This window comes from Perognathus longimembris, chromosome 5 (genome assembly GCF_023159225.1).
Source record: "Perognathus longimembris pacificus isolate PPM17 chromosome 5, ASM2315922v1, whole genome shotgun sequence".
NCBI classification, from domain to species: Eukaryota; Metazoa; Chordata; class Mammalia; order Rodentia; family Heteromyidae; genus Perognathus; species Perognathus longimembris.
In genome coordinates, this window is record NC_063165.1 from 72,663,083 (window position 1) to 72,684,042 (window position 20,960).

At 38.2% G+C, this 20,960-nt stretch overlaps 1 protein-coding gene across 1 annotated transcript in view; it reads left to right on the forward strand.

Moving 5' to 3' along the window:
* Positions 1-20,960, forward strand: part of Spata16 (spermatogenesis associated 16) — a 193,677-nt gene that overhangs the window by 116,011 nt on the left and 56,706 nt on the right. Inside the window, exon 4 of the mRNA XM_048347111.1 lies at positions 2,167-2,251. Coding sequence (XP_048203068.1) covers positions 2,167-2,251 — 85 coding nt within the window. The remainder of the gene's footprint in view (positions 1-2,166; positions 2,252-20,960) is intronic.

The window sequence follows — 20,960 nt, forward strand, 5'->3', positions numbered from 1 at the left end:
CAAGAGTAGTTTTTAAACATGCAAGGAAGCCTTACAAATTCAACTTCGGACTCTCCACCTTCCCTTCTCAGGATTTTTCTAATCCAAATAAAAGAACCACTAACATTATAGAAACTTCACTTAACCTTTACTTGACCCAAGCTACTGTATCTGTGTTCTAGGAATTCCATACCTTTTACATTTGTGCATGCTCAAATGGTAAACTTCATTTGTTAAATCCCACTCAATAATCTCAGTAAAATGTATTATGTTATCCTTAAAAAGAAGACAGTAAATCAAAATCCATCTCATTATTAATGGATAATTATACCAATTCCCTTGACTTACTGGCCAGCCTAATAGTTTGCTTATCTTAGTATTAGGCAAACTAACTCAAATACAGCTCAGTGTGTAGTAATTATAAATAGGGTTTTATTGGCCCACATGTGTATTTAGTTGTTTATTTCTTCTATCTGTTTCCACAAAGCAAATTTAAATGCTTGTGAGATCACATGGTCTATAAAACCTTAAATGTTTACTCTCTGACCCTCTGTAAACAGTATTTGCCCACCCCTACTTTAGCTAACAGCTGATATCTTTATTACATAATGTTTATTTAGCCACATTTATATGATGGCAATAATGAGATAACCCAAGTAAATGACCTTATTAAAAGGTCTATTCACTTCTTGTAAAAAAAAAAAAAAAAAGTATTGCTCTCCTTGGGGGTCAGATTTTCACATTTTCCATTGATCTTTTAAATTTCCAATTCTTCAAATGAATTTCTCTTAAATAATAAGACAGCCTGCAAGTGAAATAGACTTTCTTTTTTAGGTTGTCACAAGAACATTTTTCCAAGTGCTTCTATCAAAATGTAAACATTCGAAATACACTTTTGCCCTTGTAAAGTCTATGCATTCTCTATCTCATTTGTACTCCATACATATTCACACAACATCCAAGCCTCCTGGCCTGCGTTATCTCTGTCGCCTTGGGAAAGTATGGAAGGACTCTCTGGAGAGTCTTTGTTCACTGTCATTTATATGAATGTTAGTGTGTCGCTTCTATCCAACACTACATTGCATGGAGAAAATACCGAGTTTTCCTCCAAGTTGCTATTTATTTCCACTGCTAATTTGTAGAGTCCTCATTTTTGCCCATCCTGAGCTAGAATCTAAACATTTTAATTCTTTTAACAACAGAGTGCTCTAGTCAGTTGATAGAGTCTGTGCTTCAAACAACCTATATTTAGGGAAGGAACATTTCTAATTCAATTTACAAGAAACAACACGTATCTGCAGGCAAAGATAAGAAAAACACACAGGGGTACACAGTGATAGCTCTACTTAAATAAATAAACTTTCAGTACTAGTGATTAGGTACACAGGATTATTATATGTTTAATTGGCTAACGTGACAATTTGGAATTACTTCTAGTCACATTTAATTGGATTTGGAATCTCTGGAGAAAAGAAATAGAGAAGCCTAGCAAAGAAACAGTCATAAAAGTAAACTGTTTTCTCCAAAGGGTACTAAGTAATGAATTAATATCCATTCCACAATAGTTTTTAATATCCCCTCTGCTTAATAAGTCCAATGTGGTGATTGAACACACTCGATAATAAAACTAATTCAATTAGGCACCAAGATTTGGGGGGAAAGGATTATTTGCTGAAGTGGAGATTTGGTTTTGGGTTTTATTTTTCAGTTTTAAGAAGGCTAATTTAACCCGATGTGGATAATCTTTATCCCAAGTAAAAGCCTGAGATTTGCTTAAATACTTATTGAATACTGCTAGCTTTTTGTGCAATGTTAAGTTTGAAGATGTCCTAAAGTCTATAAAATCTGTATCATTCTACAAATGCTGTGACACTTTCCATAAATGCACCAGAACACAGTGTTCCCTCCTCGTCTTTACACATTCTTACTTAGTACAAAAATGAAAGAAAGAAGCTCATCCAGAAGACAAATGACTTGTTCCTTCTCTCCCATAATTTGTTGAGCTACCAAAAAGGACATGCATTCTAAATTCTGAAACACGCTTTAATGTTTTGCTTCATTTTCATCAAGTTAAAATTTATACATTACAAAACTTTCTTTGTCCATACTTGTAGCTACTGAGTGATCTGCTTTTCCCCTGCCCTATAAATTCAATCTTTAAAAAAGGAAATCTGTCCTTGTCCCTAGGAGTGCCATGGTTGCTGACTACATGTTCTGGCTGGGTGGAGGAAGCGAGCGGTATGTAAGCAAGCTCATCAAGCTGTATTGGCAGGTAAAAAATTGATGTCCCGCCTAGAGAAAAGAAGCCCCTCTCATTTTCAGAACCAAAATGAAGGATTCTTGCTTTTAAGACTCCTGATAAAAGGGAACTGTGGGCGCATCCATCACAAGGCCACCACCAAGTAGTAATAACGTATTTATAATGAAGTAGATTTTTCTGAAACTTAATTTTAAGGGCAAAACTCAAGGTTGTTAACCTGTGGCCCATACTTCAGTTTTATAACCCAATATAAATTTTAGACATCCCAGGCACTCTTTTTCTAAGCATACTGCTCTAAGAACATGATCCTCTAAAATATGAACTTACGTCAGATATGGTGGTGCATGACTGAAATCCCAACATCCGGGAGCAGAGGCAGAAGGATCATAAGCCTGAGTCCAGCATGGGCTATAAAATGAGTTCAAGGCTAGCCTGGGTTGCCTAGCTATCATGGCATGACCCTGTCTCAAAAGGCAATATAAATGGCGTGTCATTTTCATAGGTCCTTTTCATTCTGTGGCCTGGAAAAAACGAATGTTAGAAGTAATTTTAATACATACCAGGTCCTGAGTTCAAGCCCCACAACCGAAAACAACAACAGAAGTAATTTTAACACATAATGGAATCTAAGGGAAAAATCAGATGTATTTGTTGGGTAAAGTTACTATTTGGAATACTTGGTAAATCTTTCTCATTATTCAAAATGGCAGCAAGAAATAATATCAAAGGTCAATTGGATGCCAAGAAGAAAGCTGTAACTTCTTAGATTTATAAGCAGAATCTAAATTTATGAACCCAGCCCCCTTCACAGTATACAAATCTGTTCTTGCCCTCCCTTGCCCCATAATCTGTAAACTTCTGTTGATATTTAAAAGGAAGACTTCCCTTGCTCACCTCCCCCCACACACATACATACAAACTAATATCCAGTTGCTAATTACTCACCTATTTTCTTCATTAAAAATAAATTTGTATCCCCAGAGAACTTCCACTTGGTGATTTTAGGAAGAGTTATGCGGACCAAGGGAAAACTCATCTCCAAATAAATTTTTTCAAATACTTGAAAATTCAACTATGTGTGTCAGCTTTTCTCCTCCACAGCTTTTCCTCTCCCGACCATGTGGGGTTTCCTTGTTTTTCTACAAGGTTTTCATTTTATAAGAATCTTTTAAACCAACTAAAAAAAGAGCTAATAAATTATTAATAGGAAAGTAAGAATAATAGCTGACAGAGTTCTGTATTTTCTTATTTTTTCCTATATATACATTATTGCTTCTTGGCTTCTAGGTTTCTATCCATATATCATAAATTATCTTTAGTAGCTATTTAGTATTAGGTTAACCCTGTAAAATTCTTAGTAATTTATATGGTCCTGTCTAAATACTTGGTACACAACTTACCAACTATTTTTAAAATACAGATTTAAATTAATCCTACCATCCTTGAGATTTGTGAGTATTTTTAATGTTGACCTTCAGAAAGACAACATTTTAACCTGCAAGAAACTATTCTTCTACCAATCATTTTATGACCCTTCCAAGGAAATCTATAGCATACTAACTGTGGTGGTCACTTTTTAGTGTGTAAACAAACAGTTGTAAAGAATTTTAGGTATGTAAAGTCAGTGAACAATATGAACTGCAGATACACAAAACAAAACAAAAAAAAGAGAGAAGTTCTTAATTAAAGGATTCCAGAGACATCTTAGAAGAAGCAGAAAGGACTTGTGTCTCAACAATATTTAGCACGCCCGGTCTACAGAGGGTCTCAACAAATATTTGGCTTAAGTTTCTCATTCATTAAACAGACACAGATATGGTATCTGCTGTGTGCTACCTTGAAACTACAGAAAAATTCCATTCAATATTGGCATTATCTAAAACAAATTAAGAACTTGAAACTTGCATAAATAAAAATGTTTTCCATTTCCTTCAGCTTTCAAAGAACATTAATTCCTCTGTTATTTACTTTAAACTAGAAAAAATTAATCTCCACTTACCAATACACTCATATAAAAAGGTATACAACAAATTCTTTACCATTCTGTATTAATGAGTGGGAAGAGAAGCCTATTCCTTTTTGTGGTTTGTTCTTTTTCTTATTTAATTGGAAGAAACTGTAATAGTGAAAAGAGTTCCTGTTTGGCAGTTAGGTCAGGTTCAGTTTAAGTCCCACCACCAACTAGTAAAAAACCGCAGGCAAATTAGTCTCTAGCTCCAATTACAGAAGCTTCACCTAGAAAGTAAGGGATAACTAGCATAAAGCATTTGAGAAAATCTTTTTTAAGCATATTGTAATACTAAATCACATCCAAACTTTAGATTCATATCAATACTCTTTTAATATTATTTTAATATTAAAGCACAACCAAACATTTAGACACACGAAAGTGATATCAGAAATTTTAAGGGGAAAAAAAAGCAATGTAATTAGAAGTTGCATTCTTTAAGATAAGCTTAATATACTAGAACATTCTATCTAGACCCAACACCAGCACACTATACTTGATCTACTTGATCTACTTCCTGCCACTAACCAGCTCCTCCTTGGTCTCCACTCAAATGTGTACTTCTTGTTCCTGATTCTTGTTCTTCCCTGAATCAGAAAGGGGATTTTGGACCATGCCATGGAGTGCCTAGGCTGTGCTCTCTTTAAAGACAGCCCTCTACCCAATTCCACTGTGCAGTTACACTGATCAGTATAAGAATGTTTCCCACACATTTGTACATAGGTGTTCTAGACACCTATGAAGGTCAAAGTCAGGCACTGTTTGTAAGTCTTTTGCAATTAAGAAGCTACTACATACAGGCAGTTCCCAATTTAAAATGGTCCAATCAACAACTTATTGGCTTTATAGTTGTGTAAAAGTACACCCATACAACCATTGTTTTTCACTGTCAGCCCACCATTCAGTAAGTTACATGACCTAGTCACTACTTTATTGTAAAATAGACTTGTACTGGATGATTTTTCCCCTACAATATGCTAATGTAAGTGTTCTGAGTACATCTAAGGTAAGCTAGGCTAAGTGGCAAAGTATGGTGAGTTAGGCGTAATAAACTCATTTTCAACTCACAAAGGTTTGATTGTTTGTTATTATAACTCCCCTGTATATCAAGAAGCATATGTTACTTTTCTCTTTTGAACATATAAAATCCCTACCTTTTCAGTTGGTTAAAGTCTTAAACCAGAATCAGCATGGTCTGTATTGATGCTATACATTGTTGACTTACAAATGGAGACCTCAAGCACACCTTTTAATTGTACTATGAATGCTTTTCACATCACCATTCCAGAAAAAAAAATAGATATAAAGCTCTATACTCTATGACAACTCACACTGGGATATACACAAAAATATTTTTACTTATTACTGTATAATAGCATCACCTCTGCAGAGCTATAGGGTTGAAAATAAGTCATGATATACTGGCACACTCTGCCTCTACACCTTGTAACCTGTCTTCCATGATCATCTGTCCTCATGGAAAACACCTGGAAACCTCAACACAACCCTGAACTTATTTGCAAAATGGAAAGTGCCTAGGCAGGCTGAGAATTAGCAGCTTTGAAGCAACTGTATTGATCCTGAAGTAGGGGCATTGCAGGAACAACTTTACATCCAATTTCAAACTCTAGTCCACTTCCTAAGCACCCAGGGCCTTCTATCTAGGATTCAGATGGAAGGCATCATGGAAACAAGCGAACAAACTTTCTTGTTCTTCCACTTTCCTGTCTTACGCCTTCACTTCCAGCCAGGTTGTCAGCAGTGGAGTTTGTCTTGTACATGGCTCATCTTCTGCAGTGTGAGTACAGAGCCAGCCCTGCTCTGCACCACTCACCCAAGGGGAGGGAGAAAAGACAACTGATGTTGTTGCAGAGCTTCTACAACACAAATGCAGAAACACCACTAAACATAGACAGGCTGCCTCATCAGCTTGTTCCTTGTCTTAATTATTCTTTTTTCTGGATTAAAAAAAAATCAATCTGCAACCTTTAGACCTTCAATTTCCAACCTCAGATCCCTCTGGGAATCTGATTCAATTGCTAAGCACCCACCTAGAACAATATTAAATGAACAGACACAGGCACACACGTGAGTGTATGTCCTCTTTAACCTGTTACACTGCAAACGGATCTCCTTGTAGTCAGAACAGCAAAGCCACAGAATTGTGGCTTTCTCACTAATATGAAAACCATTGTGGTTTCTCTAGTCTAAGAACTAGAAATCTTTAACATCACTTCAGGGCTTCATTTTAATGGCAATCAGAGGTAAAATTTGGATCCACAAAATCTCTGATCAGAAAGGCAGTCCAGGCTGGGAATATGGCCTCGTAGCAACAGTGCTTGCCCTGGGTTTGATTCCTCAGCACCAAATATATAGAAAGGGCCAGAAGTGGGGCTGTGGCTCAAGTGGCTAGCCTTGAGCAAAAAGAAGCCAAGGACAGTGCTCAGGCCCTGAGCTCAAGCCCCAGGACTGGCAAAAGAAAGAAAGAGAAAGAGAGAGAGAGAAGGGGGGGGAGGAGGGAGGGAGGGAGGAAGGAAGGAAGGAAGGAAGGAAGGAAGGAAGGAAGGAAGGAAGGAAGGAAGGAAGGAAGGAAGGAAGGATGAGAGGCAGTCCAAATTCCTGGTCACCCACAGGATCTCACGGGGGAAGCATCCGCCAAGTAGTACTCAGATTTTCTGCTTGGATTCGTGTCACCTCTTTGCCTTTCCTTGCGTCAATGACATCATCTTTATTGGGGCCAGATGACCAAGACTGTCTGTGTCAGCCATTTGCTCCAATGTTAACATTGACACTGTGCCCTTCATCAGAGGTAAGTGGTTCTCCAGGCACCTGGACATTTTCACCTTGGAAACACAAAATTTGTCAATCTCACCTGAAGCTGCTACTCATACTTGTAGTCATAGCAACTCAGGAGGCTGAGATCAGAGGTAGCAAAGTTCATGAGACTCATTTTCAGTGAACCAGCCTTGAGCAGAAAAGCCAAACAATAATGTAAGGCTCTGAGTTCAAGCTCCAGTACCAGTATTTAAAAAAAAAAAAAAAGGTCAATTTCACACTGCATGGTTGAAAAACTTCACGTTGTTATTTAACCCACTGTATTGAAAGTTGCTCTGTGACAAAAAAAGTTAAAGAAATAAAAGTAAGAGCTTATGTTTTTCAGCATCCATGTAATTATAATGAGCATCTTGAATACAACAATCTCCTTTACCTATATGTACAAACATTGGCCATCATGAAACAAATCCTGCAATGAACTTCTCCTAAATCTGATTGTTCTAAGAGATTTTCTCTTCCCTTAAAAAAAATGGAAAAAAAAATTAACCAAACCAAATCACTTCTAAACCTCTCTTTTGACTTGCCAACTTCTCTAATAAGAAAGAAAGTCTGGAGGGCTCTTGTGTCTGCACAAAGAGCTCCTGAAAAGGCACTGATTGGAGCAGTTGGCTCCAAAGAAGCAAACTGAAGGCGTTCACAGCCAGAGAAAGAGCTCTTTGGGGATTGTTGGAAGAGCTGTTGACACCAACACAGCCCCGTGTAGAGAGCCTGACATGCGGAGCCTTTCTTGAGTGAGGCAGCCGAGGCTGAGGCGGTGCCAGCTTCGCGTGTCCTCCATCTGTGCAGCGAATACCAAGACTTCCCGTTCAATTCAAGTTGTACTTGGCATTGAAATGGTCCTCATCTCACAACCATCAATGGCTTACATGGTTTCCAAACGCAGCTCACCAAAAAAAGATTTTCTGGTGTGATTAGTCAACTCTCAAAGGACAAAACTGGCTTCAGTGCAGAACAAGAGATTTTCTCGAGCTCCATGCTCAGAGAGGGTGGTGCAACAAGCTACAGACCCCTAGGCCTCCCCCTGGGGTCCAGAGCTTCTCGGTTGATGGATGGGCTAAGGCCCCCACGCCATTCCTTCTGCTCACGTGATGCTCACTATTGCATCCACCCCTCTACTCCTTGATTCAAGGCCTGGCAGGAGACATTTGGGCTTCTAACACTCAGAGCAAAAAATAGTCTTCAGGATGTTCTTGTCACTTCACACATGCATAAGCCCCATGGCAGTCACAGAAGCTTAAAACCTCTCCAATTTAGTGTGTCCAGACTCTTTAAGTCGATGCATAACTTTCTTCTTTAGAAGAACTACTTTGCTCTAAGGTACCTATATTATTGCATGGCACTTCTTATTAATTTGAATTTCTCCCATAGTACCATCAAAGCATATTGCAGAAAGCATCTCAGTAATTATTTGGTAAACCAAAAAACTATGGTAGGTACTGGCTAGCCATGAAACTCAACCCAACAATATCTGACATGGAAATACTTGGGCATCATTGTTTTATAATTAGGAAATTCAGTGATTATACAAAACAACACTAGTTACTCCAATTTCATCATAATGCATTGCATACATATCACATTGTATACCTGGATCAAATTATACACTGTCCTTATAAATATATAAATATGCACAATTATTATGCACACACACACACACACACACACACACACACACAGGATTGGCAAGCTATCTACTATGCAGTTCACATGGTTATTCCTAAACAGGAAGATTAAGTCTCATAAAAAACCTAAAGTATGTCAAAAATAATAAAATGGAGGAAAACAGTAATTCAGTGATTATGATTTCAATAAGCATCTTTCTGTGTGTTTGTGCCTGCGTTTTAAGCTCACAGTTGTAAAGCTACTTTGGATTACTGTCTGTGTTCACAGGGCTGCTCTGCATATGACAAAGCATTGCAATTCCTTTTTTCCAATATGGCTGTCGAGGTGGTAGAAAGTTCACAGATTCCTCTGCACTGCCCAGAGTGATATAGGATAGCTTAACGTTGAACATGTTGGGTGTTTAAATTAATCATGAACACTGAGGGTTTTTCTTCTCATATTCTTTATCTTTCTTCTTGATATTGCAAAGTCATCCCCATATTAGTCATTTGCTTGGTGACAAGTTATATCTCAAACCTCAGAGTAAAAATAAAATCTTCAACATGAAATTACAGGCAACACAAGGTCAAGGAACCAGAAACATTTCTCATTATCTTTAACAAAACACCTACATTTTCCAGAGGAGAAAAATGTGTTTTCTCCAAAGATTTACTTCCATTTGAAAAAAAATTTCCACAGAAAGGAACAAAATAAAGAGACCATATCAACATTTCTCTTAATGGCCTCTCTTTATAGTTCACTTATTTATTTATTTGGTCCTGTCAGATAGAGAATTTATGAAATATTTTGATGGGAATTGTCTGAAAGCAGCCTAGGCCACCTAATTTTTAAATTATTGTAACTTGTGAAGCTCTAATTCTTATATTATACTTAAGTTCCCATATTGGGCACTGAGTCTCTATAGTTAGCCTAAAGTCATATGCAAAATACATTTGCAGGTGCTTAATCCAGTAATGAGTGATCTCTGAACACCATTGTGGAAATTCATTCATTTGTGATTTCTTAGTGCCTTGGAAAACTGAAAATTGGCTTGTAAAGAAACAAGCGAGAAGGATAGGAAGAATAATATGCCATAGGCAAGCAATTACCGGGAAATGGATGTGTCTGGGGGGGAAATGATGTTAAATAAAGGAAGTCAGGCCAAAGGAGACAAAAGGCCCATGTTTTCTCTCATATCTAGAAGTTAGGTACAAAAATGAACATATATGAAAACACACACAGGGCCTTATTCATACATCTACAATCAAATTAACATGGTATATGAAGGGATGGATTGGAACAATTAATAGCCAGTTTAACAAAAATTAATACCAAGGAGATGAAACATGTCTTGTTTGATGGGGTGGAGACTAAGGAGAGGAGGGCAGATGAATAGAGAGGGGAATGATGTACAGAGAAGATATATTTTCATACGTTAGGCATTGGGCACATTTCTTGTACTGTTTGTTACCTCCTGCCTCATTTACCCCTCCTTAACCCCCTTTCTCTTTCCCCCCATGAGTTGTTGAGTTGGTTTACACCAGACAGTTTTGCAGGTATTGCTTTTGTAGTCGTTTGTCTTTTTACCCTGTGTCTCTCGATTTTGGTATTCCCTTTCAGTTTCCTAGTTCTAATACCAGTATACACGGTTTCCAATGTACTCAGATAAGATACAGTGATAGTGCGGGTACAACCACAGGAAGGGGATACAAGAGGATCATCAATAATAGATGCTATGGTTTCACATCGCATGTTGAAAGTAATTACAACAGTGATATAACAGTCATTTCCATAACATCAAGTTCATTTCACTTAGCATCATCTTATGTGTTCTTAAAGGTATATAGCTATTGGGCTCTTGTGATCCTCAGCTTTGACTAGCCTAAACCTGTGCTAATTATTCCCTATGAGGGAGACCATAGAGTCCATGTTTCTTTGGGTCTGGCTCACTTCACTTAGTATAATTTTTCCCAAGTCCTTCCGTTACCTTAGGAATGGGGCAATGTCATTCTTTCTGATAGAGGCATAAAATTTCATTGTGTGTATATACCACATTTTCCTGATCCATTCGTCTACTGAGGGGCATCTGGGTTGGTTCCATATTCTAGCTATGACAAATTGTGCAGGAATGAACATTGTTGTGCTGGTGGCTTTAGTGTGTTCTTGTTTGTGGTCTTTTGGGTAGATGCCTGAAAGTGGGGCTGCTGGGTCATAGGGGAGTTCTATGTTTAGCCTTCTGAAGAATCTCCATACTGCTTTCCAGAGTGGCTGAACCAGTTTACATTCCCATCAACAATGAAGTAGGGTTCCCTTTGGGCCACATCCCCTCCAACAATTGTTATTGTTAATTTTCTTGATATAGGACATTCTTACTGGGGTGAGATGGAATCTCAATGTTGTTTTGATTTGCATTTCTTTTCCCAATCTATGGGCTTTCTGTTTATCTTGCGAGCTATGTCCTTTACCATGCAGAAGCTCTGCAGTTTGATGCAGTCCCATTTGTCCATCCTTTCTTTGATTTGTAGCCTTTCTGGGTTTTTGTTAAGGAAGTTCCGTCCTGAGCCAAGGAGCCCAAGTGTTTCTCCTACTCCTTCCTTTAGTATTTTCAGGGTATCTGTTTTAATTTCGAGGTCTTTGATCCATTTGGAATTGATTTTAGTGCAAGGTGATATATAAGGATCTCGTTTTAGTTTGTTGCATGTGTTGAACCAGTTTTGTCAGCACCATTTGTTAAAGAGGCTAACTTTCTTCCAGCCTATATTTTTTAGCTCTTTTATCAAAGATTAAGTAGGCATAGTTCTGTGGGTTCATTTCTGGGTCTTTAATTCTGTTCCATTGGTCTTCAGGCCTGTTCCAGTGCCATTACCAAGCTGTTTTTATTACTATAGCTTTATAATGCAGCTTGAAGTTTGGTATTGCAATTCCTCCAGCACTGTTCTTTCTGCTTAGGATTGTTTTTGTTATTCTGGGTGTTTTATTGTTCCATATGAATATGGATTGCTTCCTCTATTTCATTAAAAAATGGTGTTGGGATATTAGTGGGTATTGCATTGAATTTGTAGTTAGCCTTTGGCAATATTGCCATTTTGATTATATTAATCCTCCTAATCCAGGAGCATGGGAGGTTTTTCCATTTCCTTAGTTCTGCCTTAATTTTGTTTTTCATGTTTTTAAAGTTCTCATCATAGAGATCTTTCACTTCTTTGGTTAAGGTTATTCCTAGGTGTTTTATGTTTTTTGAGGCTATTGCAAAAGGAGTTGCTTTCCTGATTTCAGCCTCGCTGTTCAGGTCATTAGCATATAGAAAGGCCATTGATTTTTGAGGGTTTATTTTATATCCTGCAACTTTGCCAAAGTTTTGGATCAGCTTTAGTAACTTGGGAGTAGAGTCTATGGGGTTCTTTAGGTATAGGATCATGTCATCTGTGAAGAGAGGAAGTTTAACTTCATCTTTTCCTATTTGGATACCCTTTATATTTTCTTCTTGCCTAATTGCTCTGGCTAGGAATTCTAGTACTATGTTGAAGAGAAGGGGAGAGAGCGGACATCCCTGTCTTGCTCCTGATTTTAAAGGGAATGGCTTTAGTTTTTCACCATTTAGAATTATGCTTGCTGTTGGTTTGTCGTAAACTGCCTTTATTATATTCAGGAGTGTTCCCTGGAATCCCAGTTTTTCCAGGGCTTTTAGCATAAATGGGTGCTGGATTTTATCGAATGCCTTTTCCGCATCCAGAGATATAACCATGTGGTTCTTTACCTTGCTCCGGTTAATGTGGTGGATTACATTAATTGACTTGCGTATATTGAACCAACTTTGCATCCCTGGGATGAATCCAGTGTGATCATGGTATATGATTTTTTTGATGACCGGTTGAAGTAGAACTTTTGCATAACTATTTAAACCCAATTTTTTTAAGGCAGATGAGGGGCTGGAAGAGAAAGGTAAGCTCTGATAAGGGAAGCCTACAGTCTGTGCTGAGATACACGAATATAGTCTGAACAGTGGAAATCTGTGTTTAATTCATTCAGAAAAGAAAGCAAAAGGAAAGAGGCATTTGAGGGTGTTCAGTAGGAGCTGGACCAGAAATTCGGGAAGTAGTCATTTCTATTGCCAGTGCTGGAACTCAGTTTTAGATAAGCTACTTCACTTCTGCATAAACTAGCTACTACTACAATAATGATATCTAGCAACCCATGGTAAAGTTCAGTGGCTGACAACACTAAGCAGATTGACCCAGATGTAGCTAACGAAGCTAGCCTCCACTCGGCTTACATTCAAATTTCAAAGAGTTTTGAATGTATTCCACATCTTTCCTCCTTCTCTGGATAATAGTTATCCACTGTATGTCCTTCCTATGACAAAAATGCAGATTCCAAGAGCAAAGCCTAACTGCACACGCACATTTGAAGCTTCTCATTGGTCTAGTGTTTCCCCTTTGGTCAAACCCAACAGCAACATTCCTCTACCCACCTCGAAGTTACGTTAGGCAAGGATGCAGATGTGGCATTGTTGCAGGAAGGGGAAAAACTAAGGCCAGCAATTCAGTCTACCAGGACTCTAAGCTTTGATGTTTGCATTTCCAATGATAAGGAAGTTGGCCTACGTCAATGTACTACCTGACAATGCATCCCCTGTAATCCATAACCCACATACTCCCTCTATACTTCTACCACATGGATGCCTCCAGTAAATTAAGCACTTTACTCTCCTTACTGCTGAAGTCTATCATTGATGGCCCCTTCTCACCGTATCTCAGGTTTTCCTGTCCACCCCTTACCTGCTATGCTAAATATCCTTTCCTGCATTCAGCTTTAAGTCTAAACAACATTGGGCATTGAAATGGAAGTGACTGGCATGCAAAGAGATCTGTGTGTTTCTCCAGACAGGCAATATTAAAACTCCCATTTTATAAAGTCTCATCATTTTCTGGTAGGAGACCAGGCTCAACAGGAAGTGTCCAAATGGAGCTGAGAAACAGAAATGAGCTTCCTTACCCAGCTCCTGGAAAAAGATAAATGTAGAAATGAATTTCTCATCTAATTATTCATCCCTGTTTATATATTCTTTAATGACATGTTCCCATGGTTACCAACGTTGTTAAATGCTGCCTGTGTTTCATTTTGCTTTGATGCTATTTGAGGTAGTATGCCGGAGGAAAATTCACTTTTAAATGAAAGATGTAATTGAGGCATGCATTTGATCCAAGGTTGAGTGTTTCAGTGAAGGAGGAAGTGACCGTGACAGCATTTGCTGTTTGTGTAGTTTTGTGTCGTTTGCTACCATGTTTTGTGAGTGTACTGGGAACTAGGAAGGGAGGAAGGGGAAAAGGGGGGATGGAAAGAGGGATAGGAGTGTGTGTGTGTGTGTGTGTGTGTGTGTGTGTGTGTGTGTGTGGACATATATACAAGTTCACATTTATAATTTCACTACTATTACACCCCTGGGATTTAGCCTAAATATCCAATAAGTGAGGTTGCTTCTTACCCTCCCGTGGCCCATCTCTCCCGGCTCCTCAGCCCCATTGGACACGCCAAGAACCAAAATCCTCTTCCCAACCAGAAAGAATCCATTCCTTCTCTTCAGTGTGAATTTCAGTAAGAGTGCCATCACCCTAAGGTATTTGCCTCTGAAGCCCAAACCCTAGTGACAGCACAAAAGGCTCTGTCTCCTTCTAAAGCAATGTCAGGCATCCCAAGCACACAAGAATTGGAGGGAGGGAGGGTTCCTCGCAGTGCTTTAGAACGCACCCTGCACGGGGCAGCCTCCCTCAGTTGTGCACCAGCCCACTAAGGGCATGTTGATTATCCAGGCTCTTTAGAAAAGCACAGCCTCACACCAGACAAGCGCATTAATCTTTGGCCACTCCTGCACAATGTTTATTTTGTACTCATCTTCGGAAGAGCACATTTTTCAATGGCACTGGCTTAACTTTGCAGAGATTAGCAGTAGGTGATCAACTAAGCTCATGCCATTTAAATGCTTTTCCTTTTTTTTTTTTTTTCTCTTTTTGTCTCCTTAAAGGCTTTTTGGGTTTCTTGTGATTTTTTTTTTTTTACAAAGTAACCTCTCCCTTTCTGTTCACATTCCCTCATTTGAGAATGATACTGCTTTTAGAGATGTAAGGCAATTTGGACCTCTTTTACAGAACAAATTTAAGCCTAGCAATTTGATTCCCAGGATTCCAGTGGCTTCTCTGCTAGGTTGCCATGAGGTTATTTTATTTATATAAAGATTTTTCCTTCCCCGATTAAATCTGGGAGCATGATGACTCCTTTTTGTGTTTTCATTTGCATCTGGATATCAAAAACTGTTACATGCAAAACCAGATTTATAGGCTTTTGTGGCTATCTTTTATATTTCTCATAGATTTTTATGGGTTATGGATTTACAAGCTGGCAGAGAAATTGAGGTCACTTTTCTTTAGCAGTTAGAGATGTAGAATAACATTCCATAAAATCACGGGATTTTTCTTTAACTGTGTCTGCCCAGGTAGTAGATGATCTGAAAATCTTTTGCAAAGCCTTTAATGCTTTTTGTTTATATTCAGCCATCCTTCAGGCACGATTGCACACCAATTAAAAGTAAACTCCTTTTATTTAAGTTCATATGATATATTTTCCCCACTAATTTTGAAAACTGCCTATTTTACCTATCCCAAGATCACTTCTCCCAAATTATGAGACATTGGCCTTTTGGATGTCAAAACTGTTAATATATGTTACTATTTCTTTTTTTTCAGGATCCTAAAGTAACTATTAAGCTAATCTATTTTTATTCAAGATAGTAAAAGGGCTTTTCTCTGAAACTCAGCCTAAACTAAGGAGTCAATAATTTATGAGAAAAAATAGCTCTAGAAAACCTTGGGAAAATTGTTCAGAGCCCCAAGGAGAAGGGAAACACCATAATTAACGGGCAAGTTTTCATTTCATTCATTTTTCATTCCCTGGAGTCCAATCAAGGACAAGACCAGAGCCTGGATACCCTTCACCTGGAGTGTTCATTTATTATCCTTCGAATTGGGGTTCGTTCTTATTGTTATATAGCACATAGAAATATACATATACACATATTCAGCATGTATACACATACAAATTCTCATGTCTGTGTGTGAAATACACACACATATTTTGAAAAATCCACGGAGTTTGTCAGAGATTACCCTCCCGCTGTGATATGTGGATGAGTAGAGTGTCAGAAGGAAAAGTCAGAAACGGGCCAGAAAACCCATGCATCAAGCATCCTCCTGAAATCTTCAATAGAAAGCAAGAGCCACCAACTGCAGGAGATTCTGTGCATGCAAATGAGAGACAAAAGAAAGGACAGAAAGTGTGCAGCTGCCAGTCCAACCTGAAACCCAAGAGAAAAATGAAATTAGACAAGGTGCAGGGACATCAAAGACAGCCTTTGCATGATACTACCATGATATAGTGGCCTCTTTTATTAGATTCCAGATAGATCATCATCTTTCTTTGGTCTCTACTCCACACATATGTAGCTCTATGATGAATGGTCTCGGGCTGGAGCCTCCATCATCTTCATCCCACTCCGAGTGCTGACATCCCCATCTGCGGGAGCTGGGCAAAGCAGTAGATGTCACGTGTGATGGGCATAGCCTAACGGCTCCTAGTATGAGGTTCTGGCTGGACTAGAACTGATTTGAGGCCCAGTCTGTCAAGAAACAGCTAAGTGAAATATACCATGTTGTAGAATAAACAATATAGGATAAAGATTGATATCTCCTCCTCTGTAAAACAAGAAAATGCCTGCAATCCAATGTTATTTTTAACAAATTAAGAGAATAATTTATCAGTTGCACTCAAACACATCTCATTTTGTAGCCAAGGAAGATAAGAGAAAGACTTTGCAGAAAAGACAGTAGAGATTTGTGAACCAAATCACCAAACCCTTGTCCCAAATTTGTCATCAATTAGCTATATGCTCTGGCAAGCTGTATCCCAACCTAAAATCACCACTGGAGAAATAGTCAAAAAAACAGTCTAAGCCAGTGACTCTCACCTGTAATCTTAGCTAACCAAAAGACTGAGAGTGAGGCTCACAGCCTGAAGCCAGCTCAAAGAAAACAAATCTAAAAAAAAATCGACCCCCGACTAATCAGCAAAAACATGGAAGTGAGGACGTGTCACAAGTAGTAGAGTGGCAGCCTTAAGAAAAAAATACTAAAGGAGGGCACAAAGCCCTGAATCCAAGCCCCAGTACTTCCACGCGCGTGCACACACACACACACATACACACACACTTATTATGAAATATAAATGATTAAAAATTAATGCAGACAAATTTTAAGTTATTAAATTCTGAAGTTATTCTATTAATGGAAGCCTCACATATAACCAAAACTCTTAACTCTAACTCTAAATGGAGTAAGCGGTAAATAAGAATATTCTGTTTGTGTGTGAGACTCTCAAAAAAAAAATCAAAACCAATATCTGTTTACTTTGATATAGATAGCCTGGTCATATAATCTTGAGCCTTTACTGACAATGCAAATAAAAATTAAATATCTTATTTAAACCTTGTGAAGATATTTATAGCCATCACATCACTGACCTGATTGATACACCAAGAAAGATCAAAACATTCACTTATACTAGAAAAACACAGAACATATAGTAAATGCTGTTTCATGAAAGAACTTGTGCAATGCTAGATGAACGTCTAAGTATTAACATGTTGTCCGTTGTGCCAGAGGCAAAAAACTATTACCATACTCTTATGAAATTAAAGTTATCACAAAATTATCATACAAAAGTCTCAAAGTCAGATCCTTTTAAGCCTGCTTTGCAGTTTAACTCTAAATTTCAAGGAACTAAAATCATGTCAGGTGCTGGTAGTTCGTGTCTGTAATCCTAACTACTTAGTAAACTGAGATTCAGAGGATCTTGGGTCGAAGCCATCCTGGGCAGAAAAGTTTACCAAATTCTAGCTCCCAAATTACCAGAAAAAAAGCCAGGTTGGAGGTGTGATGTACGTAGGAATACCAGCCAAGAAAGTAAGCCAAACAAGCATGAGGTCCTGAATTCAAATCCCAGTACTACTAAAAAAATTCTTCTAAATTAAGCCAGTATATACTTATAGGGATTAAATTTGAAAATATTGTTTACAAATTATTATTTTGCACTGTTATGGTCATCTTTCAAAATTGCATCGTTCCGATAACGATGAAGAGTTGTATTTGCCCCTAAAGATGGAAGATCTCAATCTTATCTTGCTCACTCACATCTTCTAAGCATGGTAAATCTGAGAACAATACAACCATAGTAGTCAATCACCAGTGTTACCCATCTACATGGATTCTATGGGAAATAAAGGACACAATATATCTAGAAGTATCTGTTACAATGCTAAGTGAAAGATTATTTCATCTTTTTTTTTTTTTTTTTTTTTGCCAGTCCTGGCGCTTGGACTCAAGACCTGAGCACTGTCCCTGGCTTCTTTTTGCTCAAAGCTAGCACTATGCCACTTGAGCCTCAGGGCCTCTTTCTGGCCTTTTCTATATATGTGGTGCTGAGGAATTGAACCCAGGGCTTCATGTATACAAGGCAAGTACTCTTGCCACTAGGCCATATACCCAGCCCTATTTCATCTCGTATAATGTTGTTTTTCTTAGTTGGGCGCTGGTGGCTCATGCCTGTAATCCTAGCTTCTCAGGAGGCTGAGATCTGAGGATGACAGTTCAAAGCCAGCATGGGCAGGAAAGTCTGAGACTCCAATTAAATAACATAAAAAGCCAGAAGTGGTGCTGTGGCTCAAGTGGTAAGAGTGTTGAACAAAACCTCAAGTCCAACAACAACAAAATGCTGTTTTTCTTTAATTTTTATAGCCTGTAAGTCTTACTATAGATTATGAAAGACTAATTTTATTTATTTTTAGTTACATATTAGGATGAACTATTACCATACACAACCCCAAAATTTCCAGGAAGCAATATAATTTGATTTCTTATGTGCACTGTAGCCCAGATATTCTGAGTGGTCCCCTTCCATGGGCAATTTGGGAGCCCATATCCAGTGAACAGCCCCACCCCCTCCCACATGTGGGGACCCCTCTTTCCTCAAGCCACTGATGAACCCACATTAGCCACAACCAACTTTCAGAGTCTGGAAAGCTTCTATCAAGAAAACACGAGGCAAAGCCTTCATTATTTTTTTAAAGGAAGTGAAATCAAATATGTCAGATCAATTTTAAATTTTATAAAATTTAAATAGGGGTGGCATATCCATAGAAAGTCATGGAAGCCATCATAAATCTCAATGAATTAACCTGGAAAATTCCTAAAGCTTCCTGAAGATCTAATCTAAGTAAATCAACTTACTGTAATTGTGGTCAAGACTAATATTGTGAGTAATGAAGAAATAATTTGATAATAATCTACAAGGATTTGATTACCTTTTATAATTAGAAGCAACAGAATTTCTACTTACTGAATCACTGTCACCAGGCACACTGTTAAAATTAAAATGTCCCCAAATCTCTAGCCAGAACAAAAGAGCAAAATAATCACATGCCCCTCCCCTGGCAGTGCTTGAGATGTGTAGTTCCACCCACTCTAAATTCTCTTCAGAATTTACCATGAAGAAACAGTCCTTTGGGTTAGGAAAGAGAAGATGGACTCTTCCTCTCTTTTCACCAGCTGATTCCCTCTAGTTTTTTTTTCTTTTCTTTTCTCTTTTTTTTTTTTTTTGCTTTTCCTTTACCTTTGACAATATACATCTTCTCTTTTCTCTCCTGAAGTCTCTTGGTGTACAATTATCTTGGTGTACAAGTTGATTTCAAGGTAGTAAGTGGCTCTCTTTACTTAGCTGTAGTATAAAGAAAAATTATTATAAGTTACTATAGGTAGAGAAAACGAGCCTCCCACATATGCTCTTGACTTATGTCACTGTGAGCCTTTAAACTCAATAAATGTGAGGACAACAATAGTTACTAGGTCCTACAAATACAAACACCTCACTTTAGAGCTTCTTTTTGAGCTGCAGCAGAGAACGCATAATTAACAGCAATACACATTTCACAACAGGATGCACAGCCTGACTGTTTGCCTCAATCTCTGCACACACGAACCATTTATTGAGAGCAAAGTAGTTTACACATTAGGGAAGAATAATCCAATTGCAGAATAGTGAAATCAAAGAAAAAGTATGATTAGAAATCTACCTCCATTTAAGTACAGCTTATGTTTTTACAAGCAGTAATTCTGCTCTTTATTTTTGAAATCAAGGAAAGTCTTTGATCATGAAAGGAAAATTAAAATCTATGCTTTAATATCTGTGATTATTTCAAAATACTCTAGTTTCTAAAAATCTGTAAGTATGATTTTAACCTGCACATATTAGAACTCTTATTAAAAACAAATCCAACTATAAATTACTAAATTAGAGCAACTATACACAAACAAATTTGATAACCTAAAAGAAATTAAGAACTTCTTGGACATAAAGAACTTACTAATCTTGAAGAAATAAAGCCCAAACAGACAAGTTAATCACATTAAACTAGCAATAAAAGTCTTCTAGCCAAATAAAGAAGAAAATGAGAGAAGAAGGATAAAGAGGAGAGGGGAGAAGGGGAAGAGGAACAAGAGGAGGAGGGGCAACAGGAGGAGGAGGAGGAACAGTAGGAGGAAAGAGAGGAAGAGGAGGAGGGGGAGAAGGGGGGAGGAGGAGGAGAAGAAGAAGGAGGAGGAGAAAAAGGAGAAGGAGGAGAAGGAGGAGGAGGAGGAGAAGAAGAAGAAGAAGGAAGAGAAGAAGGAGGAGGAGAAGGAGGAGGAGGAGGAGGAGGAAGAAGAAGAGAAGGAAGAAGAAGAAGAAGAAGAAGAAGAAGAAGAAGAAGAAGAAGAAGAAGAAGAAGAAGAAGAAGAAGAAGAAGAGAAGAGGAAGAGGAAGAGGAAGAGGAAGAAGAAGAAGAAGAAGAAGAAGAAGAAGAAGAAGAAGAAGAAGAAGAAGAAGAAGAAGAAGAAGAAGAAGAAGAAGAAGAAGAAGAAGAAGAAGAAGAAGAAAATGCACAGGACCAAATGAGTTCACTGTTGAGTTCTACCCAACATTTAACAAAAATTTACATCACTTATTCCTAAGTTGTTCCAAAACATGAAAGAGTATAGAATTCTTCCAACCATATCTTATGGAGGCTAACATCCTGATAACAAAACTAGCCAAGGACAAAGAAGGAAGGAAGGGAGGGAGGGAGGGAGGGAGGGAGGGAGGGAGGGAGGGAGGGAGGGAGGAAGGAAGGAAGGAAGGAAGGAAGGAAGGAAGGAA